This window comes from Cavia porcellus, unplaced genomic scaffold (assembly GCF_034190915.1).
Source record: "Cavia porcellus strain 051 isolate PalLab524CR breed Dunkin Hartley unplaced genomic scaffold, mCavPor4.1 scaffold_22, whole genome shotgun sequence".
NCBI lineage: Eukaryota > Metazoa > Chordata > Mammalia > Rodentia > Caviidae > Cavia > Cavia porcellus.
Window position 1 is genome coordinate 5,559,770 of NW_026947505.1, and position 26,061 is coordinate 5,585,830.

Genomic DNA, 26,061 nt, shown 5'->3' on the forward strand with positions numbered 1-26,061 from the left:
GGTGAGGAAAGAAGCACAGAGAATGTGACTTTGTTCCCTAACGGAAGATGACCCCATCAGTAAAATCGGGGAAGGGTGGAACTTCAGCCAGACCACACACAAGTGCTCTGGGGCTGGACCTTCCAGAAATTTCTTAGACCCCTTCCTCTGGCTGGCAGCCCTACGTAGACATTGTTCGACATTTATGCACGGGTATTGTTCACTGAGGAAAAAGAATATACTGCTAGAACTTACCCATATTCATCCAAAAATCGTTATTGACAACTTTCCTCTTGATTTGTGTTCTTACTCAAAGAAATGTTTAAAAATTCCCATTCCCAGAACACAACAACAACAACAAAACTCACAAACTAGACTCAAGATTTTAACACCTGGTTTATTGAGAAAAAAAAAACAGCAAATTTTTAATTGCTTGTGGTACAACTTATAAAATACTAATTTGATATATAAAAAGAGCTTGTTTTCATTAGGTCAGTATAAATGGGTTAAAAAAATAACAATTCATCCAATATATGTTCAGAGAAGTTCATATCCCTGAATTTTCCTGCTGAATGTTTTACATCAGACATTTTACCAAGGAAGACCAGGTTTTTAACTATGTGGCTTCTGTGACAGTTAAAATCTAGCACAGCTGTGTCTATATGGTCAGAGCCCAGCTAAACCAGAGATGGAAGAAGGAAGCCTTTCCTTCCCCTGTCCTGTTTTAATGGCATTTGGGGGCAGCAGTAGCTGTCCTAAACCCTTACTAGGTGGCTTCACCATTCCCAGCTGGCCACCTTTCAGCCCAGCCTACACAGGTTCTGATCATTTGGACACAGCAGCACAGACTTATTAATGCAGCATCTCCCCACACCCTAACCCTGTAAGCTACTTTTATTAAAAGAGCAAATTTCGTCTCAGCCTTTCTCTATCACATAGGCCTCCCTACTGCAGTCTAGGGCTACAGAGAACCCTTCCTCCATGTAACACCAGCTCAGCGTGCAGTTTACCACAACAGCAATTATTAGAATATTAATTATAAACTCTCAAACTTGATATGCAGTTAGGAAATTATTTTGCTTCTTTAAATAGCTAAAACCTTGAAAATTGAGCTTTTGTTTTACATTACTTTTAGAACGTTTAGTTACCAACAATTTTTACCAATATTTCCCTCTTCTCCGTAGCCCTTAATAGAAACAATCCATTCTATCTGGGGGGGAAGAGGACCCCCAAACTTGATGGGCTGACTACATCCGGGAAACCTTCACATTTCCCCCTTTCATTTTCTTTTATAAATGCAGTAGGCTATAGATAGGCAGGGAATATTGGCATATTGTAAGTAACTAGCAAAAAGAAACACCTTTTTGTAAATTCTACAAAACATAGAAGAATATGAAACTAGAACACAATTTAAGAAATATTTTCTTCCCAGTTATATTAGCATTTCCGACCAGTTTAAGCCTATGAACGCTTCCAAAAGAGGTTCCAAGTGGGCTGGAGCTGCTGAACGCTGCCGAATCGGATGCCAGTGGCCTGCGAAGTTCGCCTCCTCCGGGTCCCCTCGGCTCGCGGGTCGCGCCTCCTCCCTCTCCTCCCTCTCAGGCAGAGGTGTAGAAGTACCTGGGCTTGGCATTGCCCAGCAGGTCGTCTTCGTAGTTGGGCAGGCAGCAGAAGAAGAAGGCACAGCCAATCAGGATAATTGTGGCCGCCCAGCCGAAACCATAGGCCCAGTTATAGATGTAAAGGACCGCACCGTTGGCGTGAAGGTTGAAGGTCTGGGTGTATTTCACAGGGTAGATGACCAGGGAGATGATCTGGAACACAGCTACAGCGAAGAGAAAACACCGAGAGTCAAAAAGCCTGAATGAGGCACCCTGACATAAAGCAACTCCTCTTCCTCCCAACAGGAGGCTCATGTGAATTTGAGGCCAGCTGGGCTACATAGTGAGCTAATGCCCAGCCAGAAATCTCATACGCACACTGCCATTTTGTCACCACTATTCTGGTTTTGTTTAAGACAGGGTCTCACTGCAGTTCAGGCTGACCCTAAACTCGCTATGTAGCCCAGACTGGTCTAAACTTGCGCTGATCCTCCTGTCTCTGCCTCCTGAGTGCTGGGATTACAGGAGTGTGCCATGCAGCCACCACCTTTTCTATCATCTTGGGGTTTTTTTTTCCAGTAGATCCACAGATTTTCCCAGAAGTGGGTTTTCCTTTCCCTTCTTTTCAATGGCTCCACAGGCAAGCGTGTTGTTCAGCTGTTTCTGTTTCTCAGCTCAACTGAAATGTTCCTCATCTGTGGCAATCATGGAACGCAATCATGATGAAGGTTTTAAAACATTTCTCAACTTAATGCTTATTTTAAATAGCAAATTTACTAGTTCAGTTTGCTCTTTTTTGCAAAATATTGTGCAAGACACAAAAGTAATCCTTCTTTGCATTCATTTCTAATTTTCCTAGCAATAAATGTGAAATGTTGTTCATTCGCTTTGGTTTACCGTACATGAAATTTTCATAATGATTTGGATGAATTTCTGCAAAATTGAAATTGTATCGGTGTTGACTTTTTCTGATTTCAACCCAATCTTTATAATAAATACTGCTGTAAAACATATCTAAAACCAAGGAGGCTTTTTTCAACATTATCACCACCAAAAATGTGTTGAGATTTCTACAAATTTTGTTCTTCATTCACTTCTTAGTCTACTTGTCAAACTTTAAAAGAGAGAGAACGAATATTAAATTACAAAACAGGAACACAAGATTAAGTGATTTTTCAGCTGTTAAATCTGTGGAGGACATTAGAACTGGTTTTCTATACAATCACCAGCCCTATCAACTGGGACAGTGATTACTAGATTTAACCGTCTTAATGCTAAAAAGGAATAATGGGTAAAATATATATATATACCCACAAAGTTTATTCCTGTTGTAGTAAAATATATCCAGCATGGTATTTAGCATTTTACCGACCCTGAACTCGACATGTGCCTGCCTGGGGACCTGTGTTTATCTCTGGGAATTTGCCGTTTCTAGGTACCTCCTATAAACGGAATCACATAACATTTGTCTTTCTGTGTCTGGCTTACTTCAGCAAACACTGACCCTGCCCTTCTCTTCATGGCTGTGTAATATCCAGCTGTGCACATATCGCGCACTACGTGTGCTCCTTCATTTTCTGGCAGATCCTTCGGCTGCTTCTACTTTTTGGTTACTGTTAATAAAACTGCTGTGCACGTGGGTTACAAACCTGTGTGCAAGTTCCTGCTGCTGATGCTTGTGGATACAATGCCTAGCAGTGGACCTGCCCAGCCACTCAGGACTCACTAGAACTCTTCTACTAAGGTCAAGGCGCGAGCGTGTTATCTTTGCATGCAGTTTAAGCAGGCACACTCCTCTCCTTCCAAGACCGAGAAAGGGAGACTGCACCGCATGTGTCTCTGTGACAGTCTCTTATGTGTGGATAGGAAAAGCCAACCAAATGGAGGTGGGATTCAACGCGTGGGATTCCACGCCCTTTCTGAAAGTGAACTTTGTTTGGAATTAAGAGCAATGTTCAGGGGCTGGGGATTTAGCTCAGCGGCATAAGCACCTGCCTTGCAGGGCGGTCGTGAGTTCGATCCCCGGTACTGATAAAAAAGATTAAAAAAAAAAATTCAAAGAGCAATGTTCAGATGTGCAGCACAAAGGGCAGGTCATGCCTGCCTGGCCAGGTCTCCAAGGGTCCTCCTCCCTCCAAGCTACGGCTCCTGGCTCTGTTAATGAGCACCGGAACCCGTGGACGTGGCCTCCTTTGGGCTCACTGTGGCTCTAACAGTCCCCCTGCAGTCACAAGCCTCCAACCTGCTTTCAACACGTCCGCTCACTTCCCTTCCCCACACCTCTAGTGGTTTCAGTTTTGCTCCAGGCACTGTGTCTGGTGCCTTGAGAAACTAGCGGTGGCCAGACTCTGCCCTGACCTGTACTGTCGCCTCTTTTTCCCTCCTCAGAAAATCTGGTTTACATCGGAATCCAGTTCTAGAGCTGAGATTTGTCCCTTTCACAGGAGCTGCCTACAATTTTAAATTGTTCCTCTCCCTAAATTCTTAGGTCTCATTTTGCACTGGTAAAGGTTCAGCCTGCATCTCTCCCACCTGCACAACCAGATTTCTTCCCATCACCTACGTCTGAGTCTCTGTCACCGGTCTGGCATGAGCTCTGTACTGTGAAAACCCTTTCCCGACCCCACATGTCAGCATCACAAAACTCCTTCAGCATGCCAAATGGGACTGCGCCATTCGGGTCCCCTTGACACTGGGTCCAGGGAGCCAGGGGTGGGGACCATGCCCAAGAGGCTGCACTGCTAAGGACACATGCAGCCCTGGTCCCTCGGTTAGGGGTCAGCCAGGGGACCACAGAGCTATGGGGAGGGCAGCCCCTATCACTTGAGCGGGGAGCACAGAACAGGGCACAGGACAGGAATGCAGTTCCTAAAGCACATTTCTGCTGTTACTCTACCCGGTGACCTGTCTGTGTCATCGGTCTTCCTGTGAGACAGAACATGATGCTCCCATGCCTGCAAAAGGTACCCAGAAGGGACTGTGGCCTCCGGGCCTTACCAGCCAACGCGAGGAGGCCTCCGATCACTCTCAGGAAGACGAGCATCTGGGGTCCACAGAGGGCGAAGAAGGAGAGGATGAAGCAGATGATGAGGATGATGAAGCCGCAGAAGAGCATGGCCACAGCTGCTCTCCCCCACGCTGCAGAAAAGCAGGATGGAGAAATTAGCAAACCCCAACTTACAACTGCCCGGCAGACACCAGCAGATTCAGGCTGTTTGTTCTCATAGTACTAGAGATCAAACCCAGGGTCTTCACACTGACCCCTAGCATGAGCACACACACACACACACACACACACACACACACGCACACGCACACACACATCCATTTAAAACGTTTTGAGACAAGGTCTTGCTAAGTCTTTACGTTGCCCTGGCCGGGCTCCAACTTGCAATCCTCCTGCCTCAGCTTCCCGGAGTTTGTCTTCCCAGTAGTTGCTGCAGGGGAGCAACACTTTTTCTTCCAACAGTGCTGAGGGATCTCGACATTTCAAGGCAAACCAGGCAGCGCATGTGTCGGTAATAACACACTGAGACTCAGTAATAACTTTCTCCCTTTGGTTTTTGAGAAAATGTTTACATCTCTGAAATCAAAGTCAAGCTTCATTAAACTGCTTCTCGGGCAGTAAACTTGCCATGTAAGTAGGTTTATTTATGTAAAAAATTCATGCAGTTTCTAACACAACACAACTCTAATATAGACTCTTAGTGGTGAGCAATCCAAACTGCAAACTCTTTAGGAAATGTTTTGAATACCTTCAGGGATCTTTGTTTTGTATTGAGGTTTGATTTTGTGCACAGATAACCATTAAAAGCAACTATTTATGACTTGATGGAGACGTGAAATAACTGATTCTGTGTGTTTGCAGAAAAAGCTTTTGGAAATTTCTGCCTACATTTTAATTTCTGAAGTATTCAGAATTTATCACATGAGAGTGCGATTGTTGACGTTGGCTCCACAGAAAATCAGGGTGAGGCAGACACTGAGCCAACGCTGGAGGACCCGCCCAGTCGCGGAGGGCTTCGGTCCATCTCCAGAACTTGTACCTTCTCCCTGCTGGCACTGGGCTCATTTCTAATTCGGAAATGAGGGTACACATACAGGTGGGGAGTAAACGTTCACAGTTTGACTTCTAGCCTATCCAAATCCAAACATGACTGTTCTTTTCCAGTATGATTTATACACCATGAGTGCACCCTTTAAAGTGCTCAGTTCAGTGAGTTTCAGCATGCAGCCATCACCACCCACAATTCCACTTCCATCATCTCCACCCTCAAAGAGACATAAATAAATAAAATAAGAACCCCTGCACAGTGAGGGGGCGCCCAGCCCTGTCCCCGCTGTCTCCTCATTTGCCTATTTTGGACGTTTCACAGAAACAGACTTGCATGCCATATGGCCTCTGGTAACCAACTCTTCACCGAGCGTAGTAGTTTTTAAGGATGGTCCACTTTATTGCACAAGTCAGCATTTCATTCTTTTTCATGACTCAGTAATATTCCACAGTATATACGGTCCCCATTTCGTTTCTCCTTTCATTTGTTCTTGGAAGAACCTGCACTCTTAGCCTCTCCACTCTTTGCTGCATTTGGAAAGGACCCACGTGTGCCCCTGCAACCTGCTTTTAGTTCTGCTCTAACACAGCACAGCCAGAAAGGTCCTCACTACCTCTCAGTCATTCGGGTGATCTGAGTAGAACCAAGACAGGCCCACAGGAAGAGCCACGGCTCGGGGCCAGCTGCACCTGTGTCACCTGCTGGCCCTGCCGCCTACCAGCCACACACCAACTGACTTCATCTAGAAATGACTTCTGTCAAGGTTACTGTGAAGATGATGAGCCTGAAAATCATCACTTGTTAGTTTCCAAGCCCTCCTCTAAGGCGGCGTGGTGGTGCGCAGCTGTAATCCCAGCAGTCTGGGAGGCTGAGGCAGGAGGATTGCAAGTTCTAGCTCTCCCTGTGCAATTTAGCCAGACACTGTCTCAAAATAAAAAATGAAAAGGGTTTGGAATGCAGCTCAGTGCCAAAGGCCAGGTTTGGAAAAATTAAAGTTTCTCCTCCATCCCCCAGTACCATAGTTACCCTATATTCTAATCCCCAAGGTTCTGCATTGCCATTTTAAAACTGTTCCTAGGTCACAGGGCAATCATTCCTCCTTTCACTGATGTCAACAAACCCAGGCTGGGTTTCCTGCAGCACCACATGCTCTGCCGGGTGCCCTCTAGCGCCTCAATGCTGCCGAACACAGGACTCAGGAGCAGGCACGTTTTCCTGTCTCAGAAACACCGTTTTCCCAAATCTTGGGAGCTAACCCATCAGCGAGAGGTTTCAGCGTAAGATTAACCTGGGAATGCTCGATTTTAAAATAGAAGCGAATGAATGCCCAGGTGTGCACCTTTAACAAGTCTCTTTTTCTTACTTTTGCCTTGTCCTTCAAGTCAGGGAACTTTTAGTAAAGACTCAGGATCCAGATCAAGCAGCGGTGCTTATTAAGAATACAGATTCCCGGGCCTCCCTCCTGAGCCACAGTGAGAGCTGCCGCCCAGGAATCTGCATGTCAGTAGTACCGTGCTTCTTTCTTTCACACCGAAGTCTGAGAACGATAAAATTAAGGATGAAGCTCTTTCTATAAACAGACCGAGCGTTACCAAAAAGGAGCATACGTCTACCGTCAGTTGCTGTCTACTTGTCTTGTGTGTGTGGTCACTGTCGTCACTAAATCCAAAGGAGCAAAAACTTGGCTTTCCTTTTATGAATTCACAAGTTTGAAACCGTGTGATAGAAAGTCACACAGCGACGTGAACACGAAGAACGCAAACATGGAAATGTATTGCACAAGAGAACCAGACTTTTCAGTAAAAACGTCCTAGCCAGAAACGTGTCTCGGTGACCAAACTTTCACAATCACATTAATGTTTTAGAGGTCTAACTACATAGGTTATATTAACATTCCTATAAAGAATACTTTTAATGATTTTACCTGTTTATTTGAGGAAAATTAACACAGATTATCACCACTCCTCTAACATCTTAGCTGAAATGTAACTTATGGTTAGTCTCGGGCACTTGGAGGGAATTAAATAAACACTAATTCACTTAACCTTATGTTAACAAGTGAACACACACATACAGGTAATAGACCACTTTACAAACTTTTCCTATTAAGTCAATCCAGTTAATGTCGCACTTATTTAAAGTGCTGAGTCTTAAAGAAATCAAAATGGAAAATTAGGAAACGTTTTGTCCCAAGAAAAGCTGCCTTTGTTGTGGAACGTGTAAAACCTGCTCCTCGCAGCAGGGAAACACCCAGGTTGACTCATGTAAGTATCATTTAGACTGAAATCTTGGCACGGTTCTAATGATCATAACTGATGGAGGGCGGGCCCAGCTGAGCCAGGCGGTCTCGTCAACAGCCACCTTGCTTGAAAACGAGACGCGGTCGGGTGGCACCAGAGCTGAGCAGGGGACGTCAGCCACACGCCTCGGACACCGCAGGTCTCAGGACACACATGGCATGGTTAGGATAGCTCTACCCTGAGTGCGTTTCCTAGGACCTCAGTCTCAGTTTCCCAGAATGAACCTAACATCTGTAGATCTGCCCTCTAAGAACTATTTATATATTATACCATGCATGATCCAAACTATACCACGTTTCCAATGGAAAACTTCCATTTTATAAACTGGTCCTAAAGGTACTTCTTCCATGATTTAACCCACAACTCTTCAAAGGTAGCTGTGTCTATTCTGAACAAAGGTCTGTCCTTCATTACTATTCTATACATCAAATCTGACTGTGGCTAATTGTGTGAGTGTGAGTGTGAGTGTGAGTGTGAGTGTGTGAGAGAGGTGAGGCTCCTCACCATCAATTATTATTCTCTGAATTTAGACCCCAAAGCACACAGAGGCCCAGGCAAACAGATATGTTTCTGTGCAAGAATTTTTGGTTTTTTCCATAAGGAAGATCAGTTTGGCATTTTACGTATGTCCCAAGTTCACCTAAGAACTATTAGAAGAGGTTTGTATTAGCGAAGAAACCAGCAGCATTACAGATACACTTTTCAAGAAGATTCATCAAAGCTCCATTAGAGGAAAGACAGCTTATCCCCAAACTAATTAGCAGGACTAATTAGAAGAAAATACACATAAATACCTTGAAGGTCAAGCCAGAAATGATAAACTAAAGCTTGTAAAAATAATCTTGTAAATAAGTAAATAACCCTGACAAGGAAATCCTTGCTTCTATTCATAATTCGCTGGTGACCCCGTGGGGACCATCCTGATCTCCCCCTCAAGTGTTCCTTAGTGTCAGGGATCTGCTGGCTTCATGAGTTTCACACCCAGGCACCAAGCAAACTGCAACAGCAGTGGCCTCTCCCCACCAGGGTCACCCAGAGAGGGCGGGGTCCCCCTGCAGAACAAGGGACTCATCTGTTAGCAACACCAAAGGCTCACCTGGGACCTGGATTTTTGTCAGTTTCTTTCCTGTTGCTTCTATAAGGTTCTTTCGACTCCACATAGGCAGAATTTAAATCTGAGAAAACATAGGCTAAGAAGTATAAGACTCCTACCTACAAATAAATACAGCCCTGGTGGGTCTCTACCAGAAACCACTGTTCTGCATATGTAGTGAGGAGCTAATGGGTGGTGGCTGCCTGCAAATCACCTGGGGACCCCACCAAAATGCAATCCTGGTTCAGCAGGGGAGGCTTGAGACAATGAGGGTCCAGTGGCCTCCCAGACCCCACTGGTATTGTTGATCTTTGATGCATAGGGTAGCAAAAACCCAAAGCACAACTGAATGCACCTGCGAGAGACTACAGAGGAAGAAGGTGAAGTCCCAGCCTGGCGTGGCGGTGCACGCCTGCAATGCCAGCACTCTGCAGGCTGAGGCAGGTGGATTGCTGCAAACCTGAGATCAGCTCGGGGCACACAGTGAGTTTAAAGCCAGTGAGACTGTCACAAAATAAAACAAAAACAAAAAAAAGAACAAGCTGAGTTCCTGCAGAAGCCCAGGAAGGAAGCAAGGAAGGCTCCAAGGAGGGGTTGCAAGGTGAGATCTGAGGCTCACCCTTTCTCCTGCGCCCCAGCCAGTGCCAGCTCAGGACGCTCTTCTTACCCCTTATTAGCAAGTGGAGAAACGCTCTCACAGGAAGAGATGGAGATGGGACCCTGTCTGCAAGCAACAAGTTTGGGGTCCACCCTCAAACATGTGAAGCCTGTCAGAGGGAGGAGGATGAGGATGGACAGTAGGGATTCGGGGAGCGCTCCCCAGCTCAGCATGAGGGGCGCCGGTGATAACAGCAGGTCCCAAACAGTACTTGGCAGCCCTGAGCCAGCTATTTTAATTTGCCTTAATTCCGACACAATTCAACTTTACAGGGCCAACACAGCACCATGTGGGGAAAAGCTCTGTGTGGCTACTAAGTGTGGCGAATGTCACTGGCTACCAGACTTTTAGATTTCAGAAACCAAAATGTCCTGTAAGTTATTCCCTCCGCAGAGGGGCTCTCTTGCTAATTTGCAGTAGAAGGATGAGAACACGTGTTTGCAGACACACAGTCATCACCTAACACCCAATCTCATAAGCTCAATGCTTTGTCATCTTCCCTCAGGACACTCCACCAGCAAGCCGAGAACCACCTTCTCAGAACAAAGCCCGTGACGTGAGGCTGGCCTAGGATCAGTGCTGACTTCGCACGTATCTTTTATCTCCTGTACTTTTAAGAACCTTTGGATTTAATGACCTAAAAATATTTCTGTACTACTCTGATTCTTTTAACTTATCCAGGAGAGATTTCATGTAAAAAAAAAAAAAAATACTGGATATATTCAAAGGGTATCTTGGGTTAAAAAGAAAAAAATCAGCTCTGAATTTCTGTGTTCAGATTCAAGGCCTGAGTTTCCACCCTCCCTCCAGTTCTGGCTCATGAGCTGGTTCATTGTGCCTCACCCTTAACAAGCTGAAGCTTGCCTTTGAAATCCACACAGGTGATATTTAAAGTACCTTCCTGACCAATCCTTTCTTAAAACTGGAAAAGAAGGTGTTGGCCTAGGGTGGCTCCGCGAGCGCATATTCAAGTTTAATCTCGCATTTATCTACAGGCGACTCTTGGATAAGCATTTCACTCTTAAGTCTGGATTTTTATTTCCTTCTAGGTGAATATAAATTAAAAAAGAACAGGTACCTGTGAAGCCAGGTGCTAATTTAGCTGCTACCATCATGTGAAAGAAAATATTCAGGTATCATTTGGGTCCTTTACAAGCAACAGTGAGGTGACGCCATCTGAAGGTCTTGAACAACAGTGAGAGTAAAAACCTGATGTAACCATCTACTTGTTACACATGTGGTGCTAAGGAAGTACGTGCCTTCATAAACATCCACATTCTTTACTATGACTGTTGGTACTTGCCCTGTCTTTACTACTGAGATAAACATATTCATGTTATAAATATCCCCAGGAGAAGGAACGGCTGCTTTGCAACTGAAGGTCTACTTTCTTACTAGTTACAACAGTAAACCAAAATATTTACCAGTAAATATCAAGAGGTTTCTTCCTTTTAAATGGTGCCCAAACCGGGCTTTCCACACTGAGGTATCACTGTAATCACACCTACCCACCTTGCCCTTTGTTACAGAAGCCTGTGTGTGTACACAGGTGGGAGTGCTTACTGCATTGAGACACAGTGTCCCCACATAGACTGATTTCAGCAAAGCCTTGCTGAGACTATCTAAAAATCTATGGAATCCAAAGATAATCACCCTGTAATGTAGGAGTACATAATTCCCACTCTTGGGCAGCAAAACAGGGCGCCAGCCCAAGCAGGAGGCAGGAGATGGGTGGAAGACCAGGCAAGGGTCACTCGGTCTAGGGTGGCCAGAGGGGACCTCCCTAGGGTGGCTTGGGCTCTATTGTCTTCTCCCCACAGGCTTCTGAGATCTTCCCTAGAGGGATGATTTGCTTCTAGGTCCTAAGCATAATCTAGCACTGAAGTCACAAGTGCTTTGAGCCACAAAACTGGCTCCAGATGTTACAGCCCTACCTATGGCAGGCAAAGTCAGATGTTTTTCATAAAGGTAACAATTGCTCTGTTAAGATTCTGTTTGAGAACTGAGCTCCCCCAGAGGCCGATTTCTGAAGCAAATCAAAACAAACTATACACTGGACCCGTGTTTTTCTTACCAAAAAGGTTGTTTTAGACTTCTACTTAAAAACTAAAAATCAAACTAGAAAGCAGCCCTGCCTGTTCCTTTCCACACATGGAGTCCTCCAGCCTGAGGCTGGAATCGCCACACCCTAAAGGTGAGCTCACCCCACAAGGCTAGAAACATTCGCAAGGTGTTGTACGTGTTTCCCAAGAGGGCTTCCAGCCCAGCCCGCAGGCCGGATCGTGTCCCAGCAAGAGTGCTAAGCTCCGGCCGCCAGCCCACTTCACTGAGCGTGATCACCCATGTCTGCAGGCGTCTCCAGAGAGCGGATGAACCCATAGGCAGACCTGAAAGTCCACTACAAAAGACCAAGTTTGAGTGCATTTTAACTGCACGATGCAGTTAGATATTTCATAGTAATTAATACTGCAAGAATAAGAATGATAATTCCTAATTCCCTTTAAAAGCCTGAAAGACTTGGGATGATACAAACCCTGGAAGGCTTTGTGTTTGTGCGCGCATGTGTGTGTGTGCGTGTTTCCAGAGAACAGAAAACTCAAACTACGGTCTTCCCACCTCGTTACCGCCTAAGGAGGGCGCCGCCTCCTCGGGGAAGCGGGAACCACTGGGGCTCCAAGGCGGACGCACCCGGGACCGCAAATAAACGGGGTTCAGTGGGGTTCGGGCGCAAGGCCCGGGGTAGAGGGGGCAAAGATCGGCCGGCGGGGACTCGGAGCGCGAAGCGCAGGCAGCTTTCTCCAGGGCTGCTCGAGCGGCCACAGCGCCTCCCCGGTCCTCGGCACCCCGCAGTCCCCAGGGCCGGGCGGGCCCGGAGCCGCCTCGCCCCCCGCCCCCGTCAGTGCCCTCGCAATCGCGTCCAGATACAAGGCCCCCCACACGGCCACCGCCACCCCGAGCTGCTGCCGCGTTTGGTTCAAGTGGGACCCGAGAGCTCCAGCCCCCAGAGGCCCGTCCCGCCACCCCGAAAGTCCGCCGCGCCCGGGCGGCTGCGCGGCCCGAGGGCTTCCTGGAGGCGGCGGCCGGCTCACCGTACTCCATGAGGCTGTCGCAGCCCTCGGCGGCGGAGCCGGTGCCGCCGTCCTCGGTCGGGCATTTCCACCACAACGAGGACGTCTGCGAGCGGTCTTCCGACTGCAGCCAGCCGCGGCCGGTCAGCGCGATGATGTCGAAGACGATGGCGCTGAGCAGCAGGAGCGGCAGGATCCAGCGGCAGCGCTCGCAGGCCAGGCCGCAGCGCAGCATCTCGACGGCGGGGTGGAGTGGGGCGCCCGCGCGCGCCGCGACAAAAGGGGACCGGCGCGGGGAGGGGCTCCCGCCCCTCCCGCCCCACCTCGGGGCGCTGACTCAGGGCCGCCCCGACCTGCCCGGCCGGCTCCGGTTACACGCGGGGCGGGGCTGCTCCGGCCCGGGCCCGCCTCCTGGGCCCGCGTGGGCGCTGCAGGGACACCGCGGCCACACCCAGCCCGGCCGCAGGGACCCACCTCCTCCCTCTGCACCTTTGCACCTTTGCACCTTGGACCCGGTCCTCCCCCGGGTCGGAGCGCAGCCCTGGCGTCCAGCCCCGTCTAGGCCGGCACCGGGCTCAGGAACTTTAATAAATGAACCAACACATTCTTGTTTGCTCGTTTTTTGAGACAAGGGCTCGCTCTGTGGTTCAGGCTGGCCTCACACTCCCAGGGACTCTCCTGCCTCAGCCTTCGAAGGGCTGGATTTTGCAGGTGTGCGCCACCTTGCGGCCCTGAATTCGTTTAGCAAAACCTGGCAGTTCCTTCCTAGGAAGTGCTGGTGGCTGCCCCCAGGGAATGACCTCCTGTGGCCTCTGCGCCCTAGTGTCCCTGTTCCCACAAATCTTTAGCTAGGTGAACCCCACTTCACCGACTTGTAACTATTTTCACTTCTCCAAATAGAAACCTTAGGGCAGTGCGCGGCGGCATCCGAAAGCCGCCTCTCCGGGTCCAGGGCCGGCTGCGGCCAGCGGGACTCCGCGGGCTGGGGAGGAGCCAGCCCCTGGGTTCCCCTCCAAAGCACTGTAGAAGAAACTGGGCCTTGCCAGCCCGCGTGCTCAGGCCTCTGTCTTAGTTCTGATTCCGGGTGACCTGCAGGTCTCCACCGCCGAGGAGGCTGCAGTAAATGTGCTTAGGAAGTGTTGTCCTTCGCGACAGCCTTGCTTTGGGCAAACCGAGCTCCTATATTTTCATGAAAGGTAAATATTCTCTCGCGCAAAGGCCAGTCTCGGGGGGGATTCTGCCAAAAGCGAACTGTTGCATGTGTTGTAGACTGCATGAAGAGAGTTACCCGTGTGCTGAGTGCATTACGGTGTAGTGGCGGTTTAATTAGCCGTTGTCTAACCTGTAGTAAGCTATGAGAAGAAAATCAGATCCTTGCGAATCATGATGGAGCACTGATCATAAGCAAGGCAGTTTCAAACGGAATGCGTTTTACTGGTGCTAAATAATTTTAGAGTAGATATAACTGGGCGGGGTGGGAGGGTGTCCCTGCACTGGGGGTTGGACCAGGAACCCCCACATCCCCAGCCCTTCCCAAGATTCCCGGGCTAGCCCCCAACTCCAAGTCCTCCTACCTCAGCCTACCAAGTAAGTAGCTGAGATTATAGGTATGCATCACCATAACTTGGCTGAGTTAATGTTTGTGCCTCAGTTGTCACCTATGAAATGGGTTGTGTTTACCCCGCAGTGTCGTGGTGAGTATTAAAACAGCTAATGTGAGAAAATGCTCTGCGTAGGACCTGAACATCATAATAACTAGCGTTGGAGGGTGTTGATGATGAGGGTGATAATGACGATTTCTTTTTCCAAGTTAATATGATTGAAGAGGGGATTTCCAGGGTAATAAGAAGCAAATTATGCCAACACCAACCAAAAATGACTAAATTAGCATAAACAGCGAGGTCATGCATTCTAGCCCTAGTCCTAGAAAGACGCTCAGAGCGAATGGTAGACGGTTGGCTCGCGACCCCTGCTGCAAAGAAGAGGGATTGCAGAACACTTGGCAAAAAGAACTGATCCCGAGGCTTTCTTTAGAGATACATCGCTGTCACCTTGGGCCGGGCGGGGGGCTGTGGGTGTCCCCGAGCCAGCGGGTAGAGCCCTGTCCCCTGGAGACGGGAAGACCGCGTCTCTGAACTGTAGATGTCCCTAGAGTCCCCTCTGGTTGAACGCAGGGCGCTGCTTTTCCTATTTCATGGTAGTGACATAGCAACCGCTAAGGACGCGGGAGTCTGTAACACAGTGAGGCCTGGATTGGGAAGGGCTCGACTGCTGGAATAGGGCCAGCCAGCCTCCTTCCAGCTGCTTTGATCGAGCAGCCCCCAGATCTAAGATTTCAGCCAACTGTCACTTCCTTGGGGAGCCTTTCCTGACCCCCGGACAGTGAAGGGATCGCTGTCCTCGGGACCTCTTTCCTTCTAAGTCTCCTCCATGAAGGGTTAACTATGCCTTTTAAGGGTTCAAACAGGTATGCTTTATTTACAAAGAAAAGCAAACATTAAAATAGAATTTCCCTCCTTGTACTGTGAATTCCTGCATATTTTACACAATATTTTGCTCATATCCATTCCCATGTCCCGTCTCACTCTCCTGCTCTTCCTGGCCCTTGGTCCTCCCTCTTGTCTAATAAGAATCCCCCTTCTAAGACTTTCATGTCATCCTGTTGGAGACCACTATGCAGCGGCTCTGAGCAGGCTTTGAAGTTAACCAGTTGGCCTTCTGTGTTTATCCGTGAGTCTGTCCTAGGCCTAGGCCCCTTGCCTGGTGACTGGAGCTGATTCATAGGAAGTGAATCACTATGAATCGCTGGTCCTGGCTGAGGCCTGTAGTGGCCTGTGAGGCCAGAGAAACCTCAAAGGGCGAGATAAGCCTCAGCTGAGGACACCTGGCTCCAGCCCCAATTAAGAAGGTAGAGACTGCAGCTGCAGGCATCTGACTCCTGCCATAAATGTCATCATGGAGATAAGAGGCTTCTGTTAAACTGGCATAATTTACTGCTTGGAGAAGTGTTTGAAGTGACTCCCAAGGTCCTGCTCATTGCCTGTGCTTTCCTCAGTTTCCCCACTCTTTGTTTGGAGATGGAATAAATATGGGCAATCGAGAGAAGTTCTGTGTCTTAGGCCTCATCCTAGCTGCAGGGCCAAGAACTGCGCAGAGGGTTTGATCCTCCTGGAGCTCTACAATCATTCCACTGGCCTCGTTTGTTTAAGCCTTCACTGTATACTCCTGTGGGAGACTAGGGATCCTGGCAAACCCCGATATCATCTTTTTTTACATTCCACATTTTAGGGAGAAGATGCAGTATTTATCTCTCTGAGTCCTTTTGTTGTTTTTCTCATGCTTTATTACCTCCTAATTTCCAATATCTTAGTTATTCTTCCTTTTCTGCAAATGTGATTCTTTTAGGTATCTTCTGAAATGCTTGTTTATTTTTTCAAAGATAAGTTTAGTGGTCATGAATTTCTTCAGTTTATGCTCAGCTTGGAAGATATTTATGTCACCTTCAGTTCTGAAGGACAGCTTTGCTGGGAAGAGTAGTGTATGTGGGCAGTTATCTTCTTTCAGGGCTCAAAACATTGTCCCGAGCCCTGCTGGTTTTCAGTGTTTCCACAGAGAAGTCTGTGATTATTATAACAGGCTTACCTTTGCCTGTGGAAGTCAGTTTATGTTTCTCCTGTCAAGCTTTCCACATTCTCTCTGTGTTCTGTTCTCTGGCCATTTTAGCACTAAGGAGATGTGGGAAGGTTCTTCTTCAGTCAGGTCTCTTTGGGGTTCTAAATGCTTCCTGCACTGCATGTTTATATTTCCCAAAATTTGGGAAGTTTTCTGCTATTATCTCATAAATAGACTTTCTTTTTCCTTTTTTATAAATAGATTTTCTGTGCCGTGAGTCTGAACCATGAACATCTCCTCTACTGAACATTCATAAATTTGGCCTGTTAATCATGTCCTGGAGTTCTTGGATATTTTGTTCATAATTTATTTTTTTAAAAAATTAATGTTTTCATGTAATAATCGCTTAACTTTGTGTTCAAGCCTTAAAATTCTGTTTTCTCCTTAATCTTGCCTATTGGTGAGGCTTTACACAGTGTCTTACATGACTTATTGTGGTTTTCATTTTCAGAATTTCTGTTTTGTTCTTCTTCAGAATATTTATCTCTTTGTTTAATTGCTTCTTCATATCCTGCATTGTCTTCCTTAATTGTCTATTTATTTGTTTCTTCTTTGCAGTCATTATTCATGTTAAAAATCAGTCAGTTGGAGGGATTTGGGAAGATGGTGGACCAATAAGCAGCAAAATAAAGAGTTTCTCTTACAGAAACAGCTCAGATGCTGCAATAAAACGTCCTGGAGGAGACCAGATGGCAGGAGATAGATCCTCTCGACCCAGGAAGAACCTAAAGGGGGTGGGAGAAAATCATGGACAGAAGACTATAGCCAGACATGCTCTCACTGGAGCTGGTCCCATTGTGTACAAAATGCTGCTGGGATCCTAAGACATGAGGTCCTGGTGAAGTTGGGGGTTGACAAGCCTGAGGGCCTCGTGGGAGGATACCACGCAGAGGGGAATGGTGGAACAGAGAACAGCACTCAGCTCAGAGATCTGTACCAGCTCTAGGTGAGTGTGGGGAAATCAGTCCTCCACAGGAGTGGGCGGCTGGCCAGGGTGACATTTGGGAGTCAAGCAAGATAAGCCTGGAACCAGAACTGCATCAGCTTCAGTCAGCCACTCCTACTGCAGAGCAGATTGGTAAGAGTTGCTTGGACTGAGTCCCGCCCCTGCATGACCAATAGCCTAGGATGAGGTCTCTCTGACACTATACCTAACTGGCCCCATCCGCTCAGCACACACTAACTCCCAGTGAAGACTCCCAGTGGTTGACCAACTCAGAAGGGAGGGGCCAACCTGCCCACCCATTTGTATTTCAGTGGTCATCAACAGACTGGGGAGGGCAACAATCCCTAGCCAGCATGCTTTAGAGTAATGGTAGCCAGTACAGGAAGTGCCGGGGACTCCCATCGTCCACTCAGAAACATGACAAGAGGAAGAAACAAAGAAAGTCTCCAACCCACAACCCAAATAACACTGGCCCAGGAGAGGTAAACACAGAAGAGATCGGGGGTTGCACACCTGTGGTGTCTGAAAAGCAGCATCTGACATAAAGAAGTATCTTCGTGACATTATAAAAGAATTAAAAACAGAAATTCTAATACAAGTAAAGGAAGGAATCAGAAAAATGATAAAAGAAATGCTAAGTACCTCTCAAGAAGACACAGATGGGGGCTGGGGATTTAGCTCAGCGGCATAAGCGCCTGCCTTGCAAGCAGGCAGTCGTGAGTTCGATCCCTGGTACCGGTAAAAAGGAAAAAGGCAAAAAAAAAAAAAAAAAAGAAGAAGAAGAAGAAGACACAGATGGAAGAATAGAGGGGCATAGACAAAGGAGAGAAACCTTTGGTGAATAATATTTAAAAAATCTAGAATACAGGAAACAGATTCAAAGAGATTTCCAGGAAATTAAAAACTCCATTGAAAGCTGGCAAAACTGCTTGAAAGAAACTAAAGATAGACTATCAAACCTTAAAGACAGGTTGGCAACATATGATTGTAAAAGGAAAAATCTCTTAAAAACAACAAGGAACCAGGAAGTAACAATGCAAAGGCTAGAAGATGACGAGGATCTATAACTTAAAAATAAAAAACGTGAGTGAAGAAGCAGGGGTCAACACAAATGAAATACAAAGCCTATTTACAGAAATATATAATGAAAACTTCCCATGCATAGGAAAAGGAAATGATATCCAGATAAAAGAGGTATACAGAACTCCAGCCAGCTATAACCAATAGATCTACACCCAGACATATAATAATCAAGATCCCAGACATTCAACACAAGAACAGAATATTAAAAGCCGTCAGAGAAAAGAAACAGATCACCTATAAAGGAAAACCCATAAGAATCACGGCAGACTTTTCGACTTTTCAACACAAACCATCAAATCAAGAAGGGCTTGGAATAGTATTGGAGCGAAGTATTCCAAGCTTGGAGCGAAGTATTCCAAGCCCTTAAAGAAAATAACCGCCAACTCAGATTTATGTACCCTGAAAAACTGTCTCTCAAGATTAATGGAGAAACAAGATGTTTCCATGACAAAGAGGAACTGGGGAGTAAATGACCACCAACCTGACCCTACAAAAAATACTGAAGGACATTCTGGAGAGAGAGAAAAAGCCATGGTTTCCAGAACAGCGACAGAGGAAGCTTACTGAATGGGGCAGACACTGGAATGAGAAGAAAAGTAGACCACCAGTGGCAGGAAAATAGCACGGCAGGGATGAGGCAGAGAAGGTTGGCCATAACCGCTAACAGGGCTGCCCTCGACACACTAATAAAAAGAAACACAGGCAGAGTGGTCAGGAGACAGGGTCCATAAGGGTGCTCTATATAAGAAATACATGTAACCTGAAAGAGGATTTATGGACTGAAAGTTAAAGATGAGAAAATAATGCTCTACGTGACAGAACCAGAAAAAAGTGGGGGTAGCTCACCTATCAACTGCAGATTGGTTGGAAAGATGTAACATTTTTATACAATGGAGAACTACTCAGCTATAAGGAAGGGAAACCTTGAGGCTCTTGTAGGTAAATGGATACAACTTGAGATCATGCTCAGGGGTAAAAAGGTTCAGAATCACCTAGGTAAATAGTGGGCTGCCTCCCTAACCTAAAAACTACAGGAGTTAGTGGGCCCGAAATGTACAGTGTACCCTGGAAAGTGAAAGGGGAGGGACTGTCTAAAAAAGGCAGGCAGAGGACGCTGGTAATCTTGTGTCATGATGTGAAACCCATATTGCTTTCATCGTTCTGTTTAGTTTGGTTGTATTGTGTTCCAGTTTGTCTACTTGTACTAGATTTGAAGGCACAGACAGCTATTCCAAAGACAGCAGGATATACTACAGTAAACTTTTTTTTTTTAGTCTCTTTTGAGACAGGGTCTCGCTGTGCAGTTCAGGCTGGCCTTGAGCTCACTTTGTAGCCCAGGCTGGTCTCAAACTCACAAGGATCCTCCTGCCTCAGCCTCCTGAGTGCTGGGATTACCGGTGTATGCCACCCCACCCGGCCATGGTAAACATTTTTAATTCCTATTAACTTAATCTGAAACCTTGTATTGCTTTCACTGCCTTGTTTTGAATGATTTTATTTGAATCTGTCTTGTTGGATCATTGTTTTGTCTTAACTGATTTTATTCCAATCTGTTATGTTTGATAGTATCAGGTCTGAGAATACAGCCAACTACTCTGAAGACAGTAAGATTCACTATGATACCCATTCTGGTTTGACTACTACTCTATTTTGAAGTTCTATAATGTCTCCAAAGTTTTATTTTATCAGTTTTATTCTGTACTTCTGTGTTCAATTTTAATGTAGCTGATGATATGGGCAATTCTATTGAAGATAACAAGAGACATCATGGTAACCATTGTAGATCACCTTGTATTGTGGTTTTAAATTATGTGCTATGTCCACCCTTTTGTTTTGAATGACCCGATTTTTTTCTCATTTGGTTTTATCTTTACAAAATAAAAATAAATAAAAAATAAGAATAAACTCTAGTTAAGATAAAAAAAATCAGTCAATTGAATTCTCTATCTTGCTTTTCATCCATTTCAATATCTTTACATTTAGTTACAAATTATGCAGATTTGGAAAAGTCATGTTGCTTTGATTTTTCTTGCTTCTGGTGTTTCCATATTGGCATTTGTGAATCTACCCAGATGGATATCTCATCCACTTTACTTGAAAGTCTTCCTAGTGTCCTGCCTTCTTGTGAGGGCTTGTTCCCCAGAACCACTCAGGGAGGAGGAAACAAACTATACTGATATCAACAACACAAAGGCAAACTCGATATTTACTTAGAATAATAACCAATTAAAAGCACCAGTGCAATACCAATATCAACAATAAAAAAGAAGCCAGCAATAAAAGCATAGAGTAAACACAGAGTAAAAATCTAAAACTTAATAAAGGTTAAAATATGATAATAAATGAAGGAACGTGGAAAAGGAAAGTGAAAGTAGAAATTTTTAAAAAGGAAAGGAAAAGATATTGATGAGAAGAAAGATGAAAATGAGATTTTAAAATCCAGTTAAAGAATTTAAACAGTAAATATAATTAGATAAAATTAACAGAAAGAAACACTAAACACAACAACAAGGAAACAAAAAGAACAAAAAAGAAACAAAACAGAAAAAGAGAAAAGCTTTCAAATTCTCTGCACTCTGCGGTGTTTGGACAGGTAGTTTCTTTCCAGGACCTGTGCCACTGGAATCCAGCAGATGTGTGAGGGATAGTGAGTCACAACTTCCACACCCACTTCGACGGCTGCTGCTGAGTGAATATGAAATCCTGCCCCACCCTTCCCCCCTGGGCAGGGCCGGTCAGTGGTATGCGGTCCGCCTCAGGGCTGACTCACTCCAGAGGCCCTTAGTGCCTGTGTCCCATGCATCCCAAGCCACTACTATTCCCTACTAGCTTCGCAGTCTCTGTGTCTGCTGGGGTCCCCCCTCCCCGTACCTCCTCTATCCACGCACTCGGGGCCATGGCAAGCATCCACACAGAGGTGCCTCCCTGATCATGGTGAGGAAAGCAAACTACTGAGTTCTGTGTTGAGATGGGGCAGTGAGGTGAGCCGTGCAGTCCACTAGGCTTCATCCCAGTGCTGTCAGAAAACCACACGTGCTAGGTGTGTTTGCTTATCACAGAGAGCCAGATCACCATGTGCTTCATGGCCTGAGCTCCTGCTGCTTAAACTTTTCAGGGGGTCTGTGACTATCTCTCCCTCTCTCTGTGACCATCTCTTGCAGCCTCCTCCCTCTCCGTCACTGCAGTAGGGTGTCCCCAGACACCCTGAAAAGTGACTGCTCTGGGACTTCTGATTCCTGGACTAGCTCAAAATCGTTCCTGATTGTATCACACTGAAATATGGCAGAAGCTACCGTGGGTTTCTTCTCCAAAGCTACCCTGCTGTGTGGAGGGAGTCAACTTCAGAGTAAAACCTCATACTGTATTTGCAGCTCCCAATAACAGAGAGCTTTTCCTGGGGCTGCTGTGGGCCCTCTCTGGGCTCGCTTTGTGTGTGTGGGGACAGAACCCTGCCCAGAGTTAGTATTTCAGACTGCTTCCATCTTGTCTACTGTTTCTCTGTGACTTTTCAGCTTTTCCACTGGCTCTTTCTGGATTCCTAGAAATCCTCATTTTCTCCTTGCCAAGTAGTTGTTTGCCAGGTGTCTCATTTTCAGGTCCCAGAGAGACTGTGATGTACTGCCAGCTTCTCCACCACCACCTTGACTCTCCCTGCCCACTTTGTTTTTAGTAAGAAATTCATATTCTCTCCCATAGCACCTTAAATTCGGTGTGGGTAAGGATATTATGTTCCCTCTCAGATTGTATTCACAGCACCCAGAGCTTAGCACATGACATGATTTCCATAAATGCTTTTCAAATAAACATACTAATCGAGATAAGTCTTAACTCTCAGATTCCGAGATCTCTTCCCGTTAGGAGATTTCTGTCTTTAAAACTGCCGATCCTTGCTCCAACTCAACATAATATCCCATGGTTTCCCGCCTTGTTATCTTCAAGATGTGGGAGTTCCCTCACGCTCCACGGAGACTACTTTTTCTTCCTTTCTCTCACGGCTCATTGCTTGCATTTCTTCCCTCGGGCTGGCAGTTCCCGACAGGTGTTTCTCTTGTGAAACAATCTGTTAATCCCAGGTACGTGTGGTCATGAGACACACTGGCCGCAGCCTCTTGGTCAGTCCTGGTTCTGCTGCCCCATGTGCCTGCTCGTTGGTTCAGTTTCTTGTTTGGTGAACAGATCTTCCATAGACTCATCAAGTCACCGACCCCGATGTCACCGTAATCAGAGGATCCAAGCTTCACAGCTCAGCATTGACCCTTCAAACAACTCTCAACACTAGACAACAACTAGGACACGAGGTTAATAAATACTTGTGAAGCAAGAGTGAGCCACAGAAGGTACTAGAGGGTTTCTCCAAGAAGGTGGGCCTCCCTCCAGTCCTGCACAAGCAGCAAGCCGGAGCGGGGCTTTCCAGATGGCATGAACGCCTTGGGTGAGGACAGATTCAAGAATGGCTATAAGTATTTTTAAGGTGTTTTGTTTTTCTTTGTAAGATGTGACTATTAGCTAACTTTAAATCTTGTAATATCACCTTCTAGATCATAGATGAAAGGTTTTGGCCCAGGCAGGACACTGTAGCCAGGAAAGCCACAACCGGAAGCAGGAAGCCCCATCTCCCCTGCCCCTAGGAAGTTACCTGTGACGCCATCTTCCCGCCCCTGGGAATTTACATATGGCACCAAACCTAGGACCAATGGGCTACCTGTGTATCCCTAATGCCTGCCTTAGGTTCCACCCCAAACCGAGGTTATTTACAGGCCCCCACGCCGTGTGTCCGCCGGAGAGATCGCCGGACGCCAGCGGTGGGGTGCCGGTCATCTCTCTCCGTGTTCTCAGAATAAAGGCCGCTTTTTATTTTATATTTCTCATCTTTTGTTAATATTTTTCATCTTTTGGAAATAACTCTATCAATAGAGACTTCAGAACACAAATATAAGGAAGGTAGTATCTTCACCAAATTGTAAAATGATTCAGCACTCAGTGGTACAACAAAAGTGTGCTTTGGTCACCATCATGTATCACATCAGTGGTCATATGACTGTGGTGCCAAATAAAAACACCACAGTTTAACATGCAGCTGGGAGTTTTATATAAATTAATATGACTTTAAATTACATAATTGCTTTCTTTTAAAGAGAGCTCATTTCTACAGGCTGCTACAGTATTTGCTTCAGGGAAATTACGTATCTATCCAAGGAGGCTCTGCTTCATTGTGGGGAGTCCTATGGAAGACTTAAAAGATTCAATATGCTGATGCCAATTTCAGGGGGAAATAATTTGCAAAAGGTGTTAAAGTCGTTCTCTATATCATGGAATTATCAGTGTTTCTGACACCAATACTACTTGATCATTTAGATTTGAAAGTCGTGAATTCCTTTCCCCTTATTTTAAGCATCTGCCTAATATGTTAACATGTATTTTAAATTAAAAAATACAATAAAATATTTACCATCTTAGACAGACAAAGGGAGCTGATACTTTGTACCAATGTCCTCACTACCATTTCTCAACTAGTGCTGTTCCCGACTTGGGTCCCGAGGCGTCTCTTGGTTCCTTGTTCATCTGAACATTTACCTAGCACACTGCCGCGCTGTCGGCTGCATGAGCTACTGAAGCCGGGCTCTCCCCCTTGGTCCTTGTCCTGCTTGTGCAGGCTGACTCCTTTCACATCGTTATGGCTTCCACAGCTAAAACCATGTCTGCTGGATCTTGATCATACGGCTTGTAAATAAAACTCTCACTGTCTTGGAGCACACTTGGAAATGAGATACTAGCATTCAGATCCCCTTGTTGCCTTTTCAGGGCCAACTGCATTTGCTTTGGTGCTTGTCCTGCTAGCAAGTGATCTCACCATGGACAGCCTCCTCCAGAGAGGCCCGAAAGGCCTGTGACGGTGATATCCAACCAGATCCACGTATCTGCTCTGTACTCCAGCGCCAGCAGTCTCTGGTGCTAGGATCTGGGTTTTTCTGCATTTGCAGCTGCTGAAACCATTTGCAGTGAATGGCCACCAGTCTTGCTCTGAAGTCCAGGAGCAGAGTCTTCCAGCTGCTCAATGTCCCTCAGGTACATCGGGACAAGAGAAAGAGAGGTAATATCTATGGCAAGTCCCTGCTCTCATCAGCGATGCCTGCTTTATGCTTGTGTGGAAATCTTTTCTCAAGTTTACTTTTACTTGATTCCTATAGGAGCATTCACTGAGTACTTAATGTGCACCGTGCACCGTGATTCCTACAAGTACTGTTTTACAGCCTCACGAGGCAGTGTCACTATTATCGCTGTGCTGCAGGTGAGCAAGATGACAGTAACAGACATTAGTAAGTCATCCAAAGTGACACAGCTAGGGAGGCACCAACTCAGACCCTCTGTCCTGGACCTGTATTCTTCCACACAACACTCTTGCAACTTGTAACCCTTAGCAACCACGCTGCACAGTGACATGGTGACTGTGCATTCTTTCCATTTCAGGGATGAGGAATTAGACTTTCAAAAGGTTAAGTGCACAATCCAAGGTAAAACAACAAAAGCCAGACTACTCACTGTGGGAGGCCGTGACACCATATGGCAGATGCAAACAAACACCAGATAATTATTGACAGATAATTGCTTTGCTCCAAAGAACATGTGCTTGAGGCTGGAGTAGAGCTGAGCCCTGCTATTTGTTCCACGTGACTTTACAAACGGATTTATAAACAGAGCTGGTCAGTGGAGGCCAAATTTGCATCATGGAATTCTTTGTACCATGAACGGCTTTTATGACCACATCTTCCTCACACCCTTGGGCTAGCTCAGACCCTGTACGCTGCCTCACTAACACACATGGCAGCTGCCTTCTTTCCTAACAGGAGGGTTCTAACATGTAACTTGCAGGCTTTTTGTCTATTTACTTATTTTTATAAAACATCTAAAGACACACAGCAAAGGCACAGTTAGCAGTACGGGACCAATGGTTCCAACAGTCAGTTTCAAAAGAAGTGATCAAGATGCTGACCCAACAGGCTCCCTCCTACATCTGGGAATCTAATCTGGGTGGACTCCTGGCTACCTACTAGTCACTCCGCCCTGGACCTGCTAAACTTCCCTATAGACAGGTGTGCATGTGTGTGCAAATGTGTGGCATGCACACGCCTTTGTGTACATGCACACGAAGCAGTTTATTTTATCTGTTGTCTGTCACCTAAGAGATGTGTTTCCCCTCCTTCTAGAGCATGGAACTTGCACACCAATTGCTGGACAGAAAATCAGGCACCCTGAGTGCTGGTTCTCACTTGCCCTGTGTTTTCCCTTTAACTCTCATCTAGTTTCTCTTCTCTTCTCGCTTCTCTTGCAAACGCTTAATTATTTTCACCTTTTCAGCTTCTAGTCCTTTCTCAGCTACTGTCTTCCCTCTTTTACCCAAGTGCGAGATGATAAAACTTTAGCCAGCAAATTTCCAAAGTGAAAAAGGAAATCTTTGACTTGTAGCATATACTGATTCCCCAGTGCTCCCCATGGCTGATTATAAGCTACCAACTTAATACCACTAAGCATAGAATTAGGATGAAATATGCATAATCAGATCTCTCAAGCTGGTACAGAGCACACCACTACCACTACTCCTGACACC

At 46.1% G+C, this 26,061-nt stretch overlaps 1 protein-coding gene across 1 annotated transcript; it reads right to left on the reverse strand.

The window, feature by feature from the left end:
• Positions 1 to 356: 356 nt before the first annotated feature.
• On the reverse strand, positions 357 to 13,070 carry Perp (p53 apoptosis effector related to PMP22). The gene is made up of 3 exons (XM_003465656.4): positions 12,776 to 13,070; positions 4,578 to 4,718; positions 357 to 1,804 (listed from the first exon to the last, which is right to left on the reverse strand). Exons 1-3 carry the CDS (start codon positions 12,987 to 12,989, stop codon positions 1,578 to 1,580), a joined length of 582 nt encoding a protein of 193 aa, XP_003465704.1. The 5' UTR covers positions 12,990 to 13,070; the 3' UTR covers positions 357 to 1,577.
• Positions 13,071 to 26,061: the final 12,991 nt, after the last annotated feature.

Coding starts and splice junctions, on each gene's coding strand:
- Perp (XM_003465656.4), bottom strand. CDS start 12,989: ATGCTGCGCTGCGGCCTGGCCTGCGAGCGCTGCCGCTGGATCCTGCCG. Junction 4,719..12,775: donor CGACAGCCTCATGGAGTACG/GTGAGCCGGCCG, acceptor GCTTTTCTGCAG/CGTGGGGGAGAGCAGCTGTG. Junction 1,805..4,577: donor AGGCCTCCTCGCGTTGGCTG/GTAAGGCCCGGA, acceptor TCTTCGCTGTAG/CTGTGTTCCAGATCATCTCC.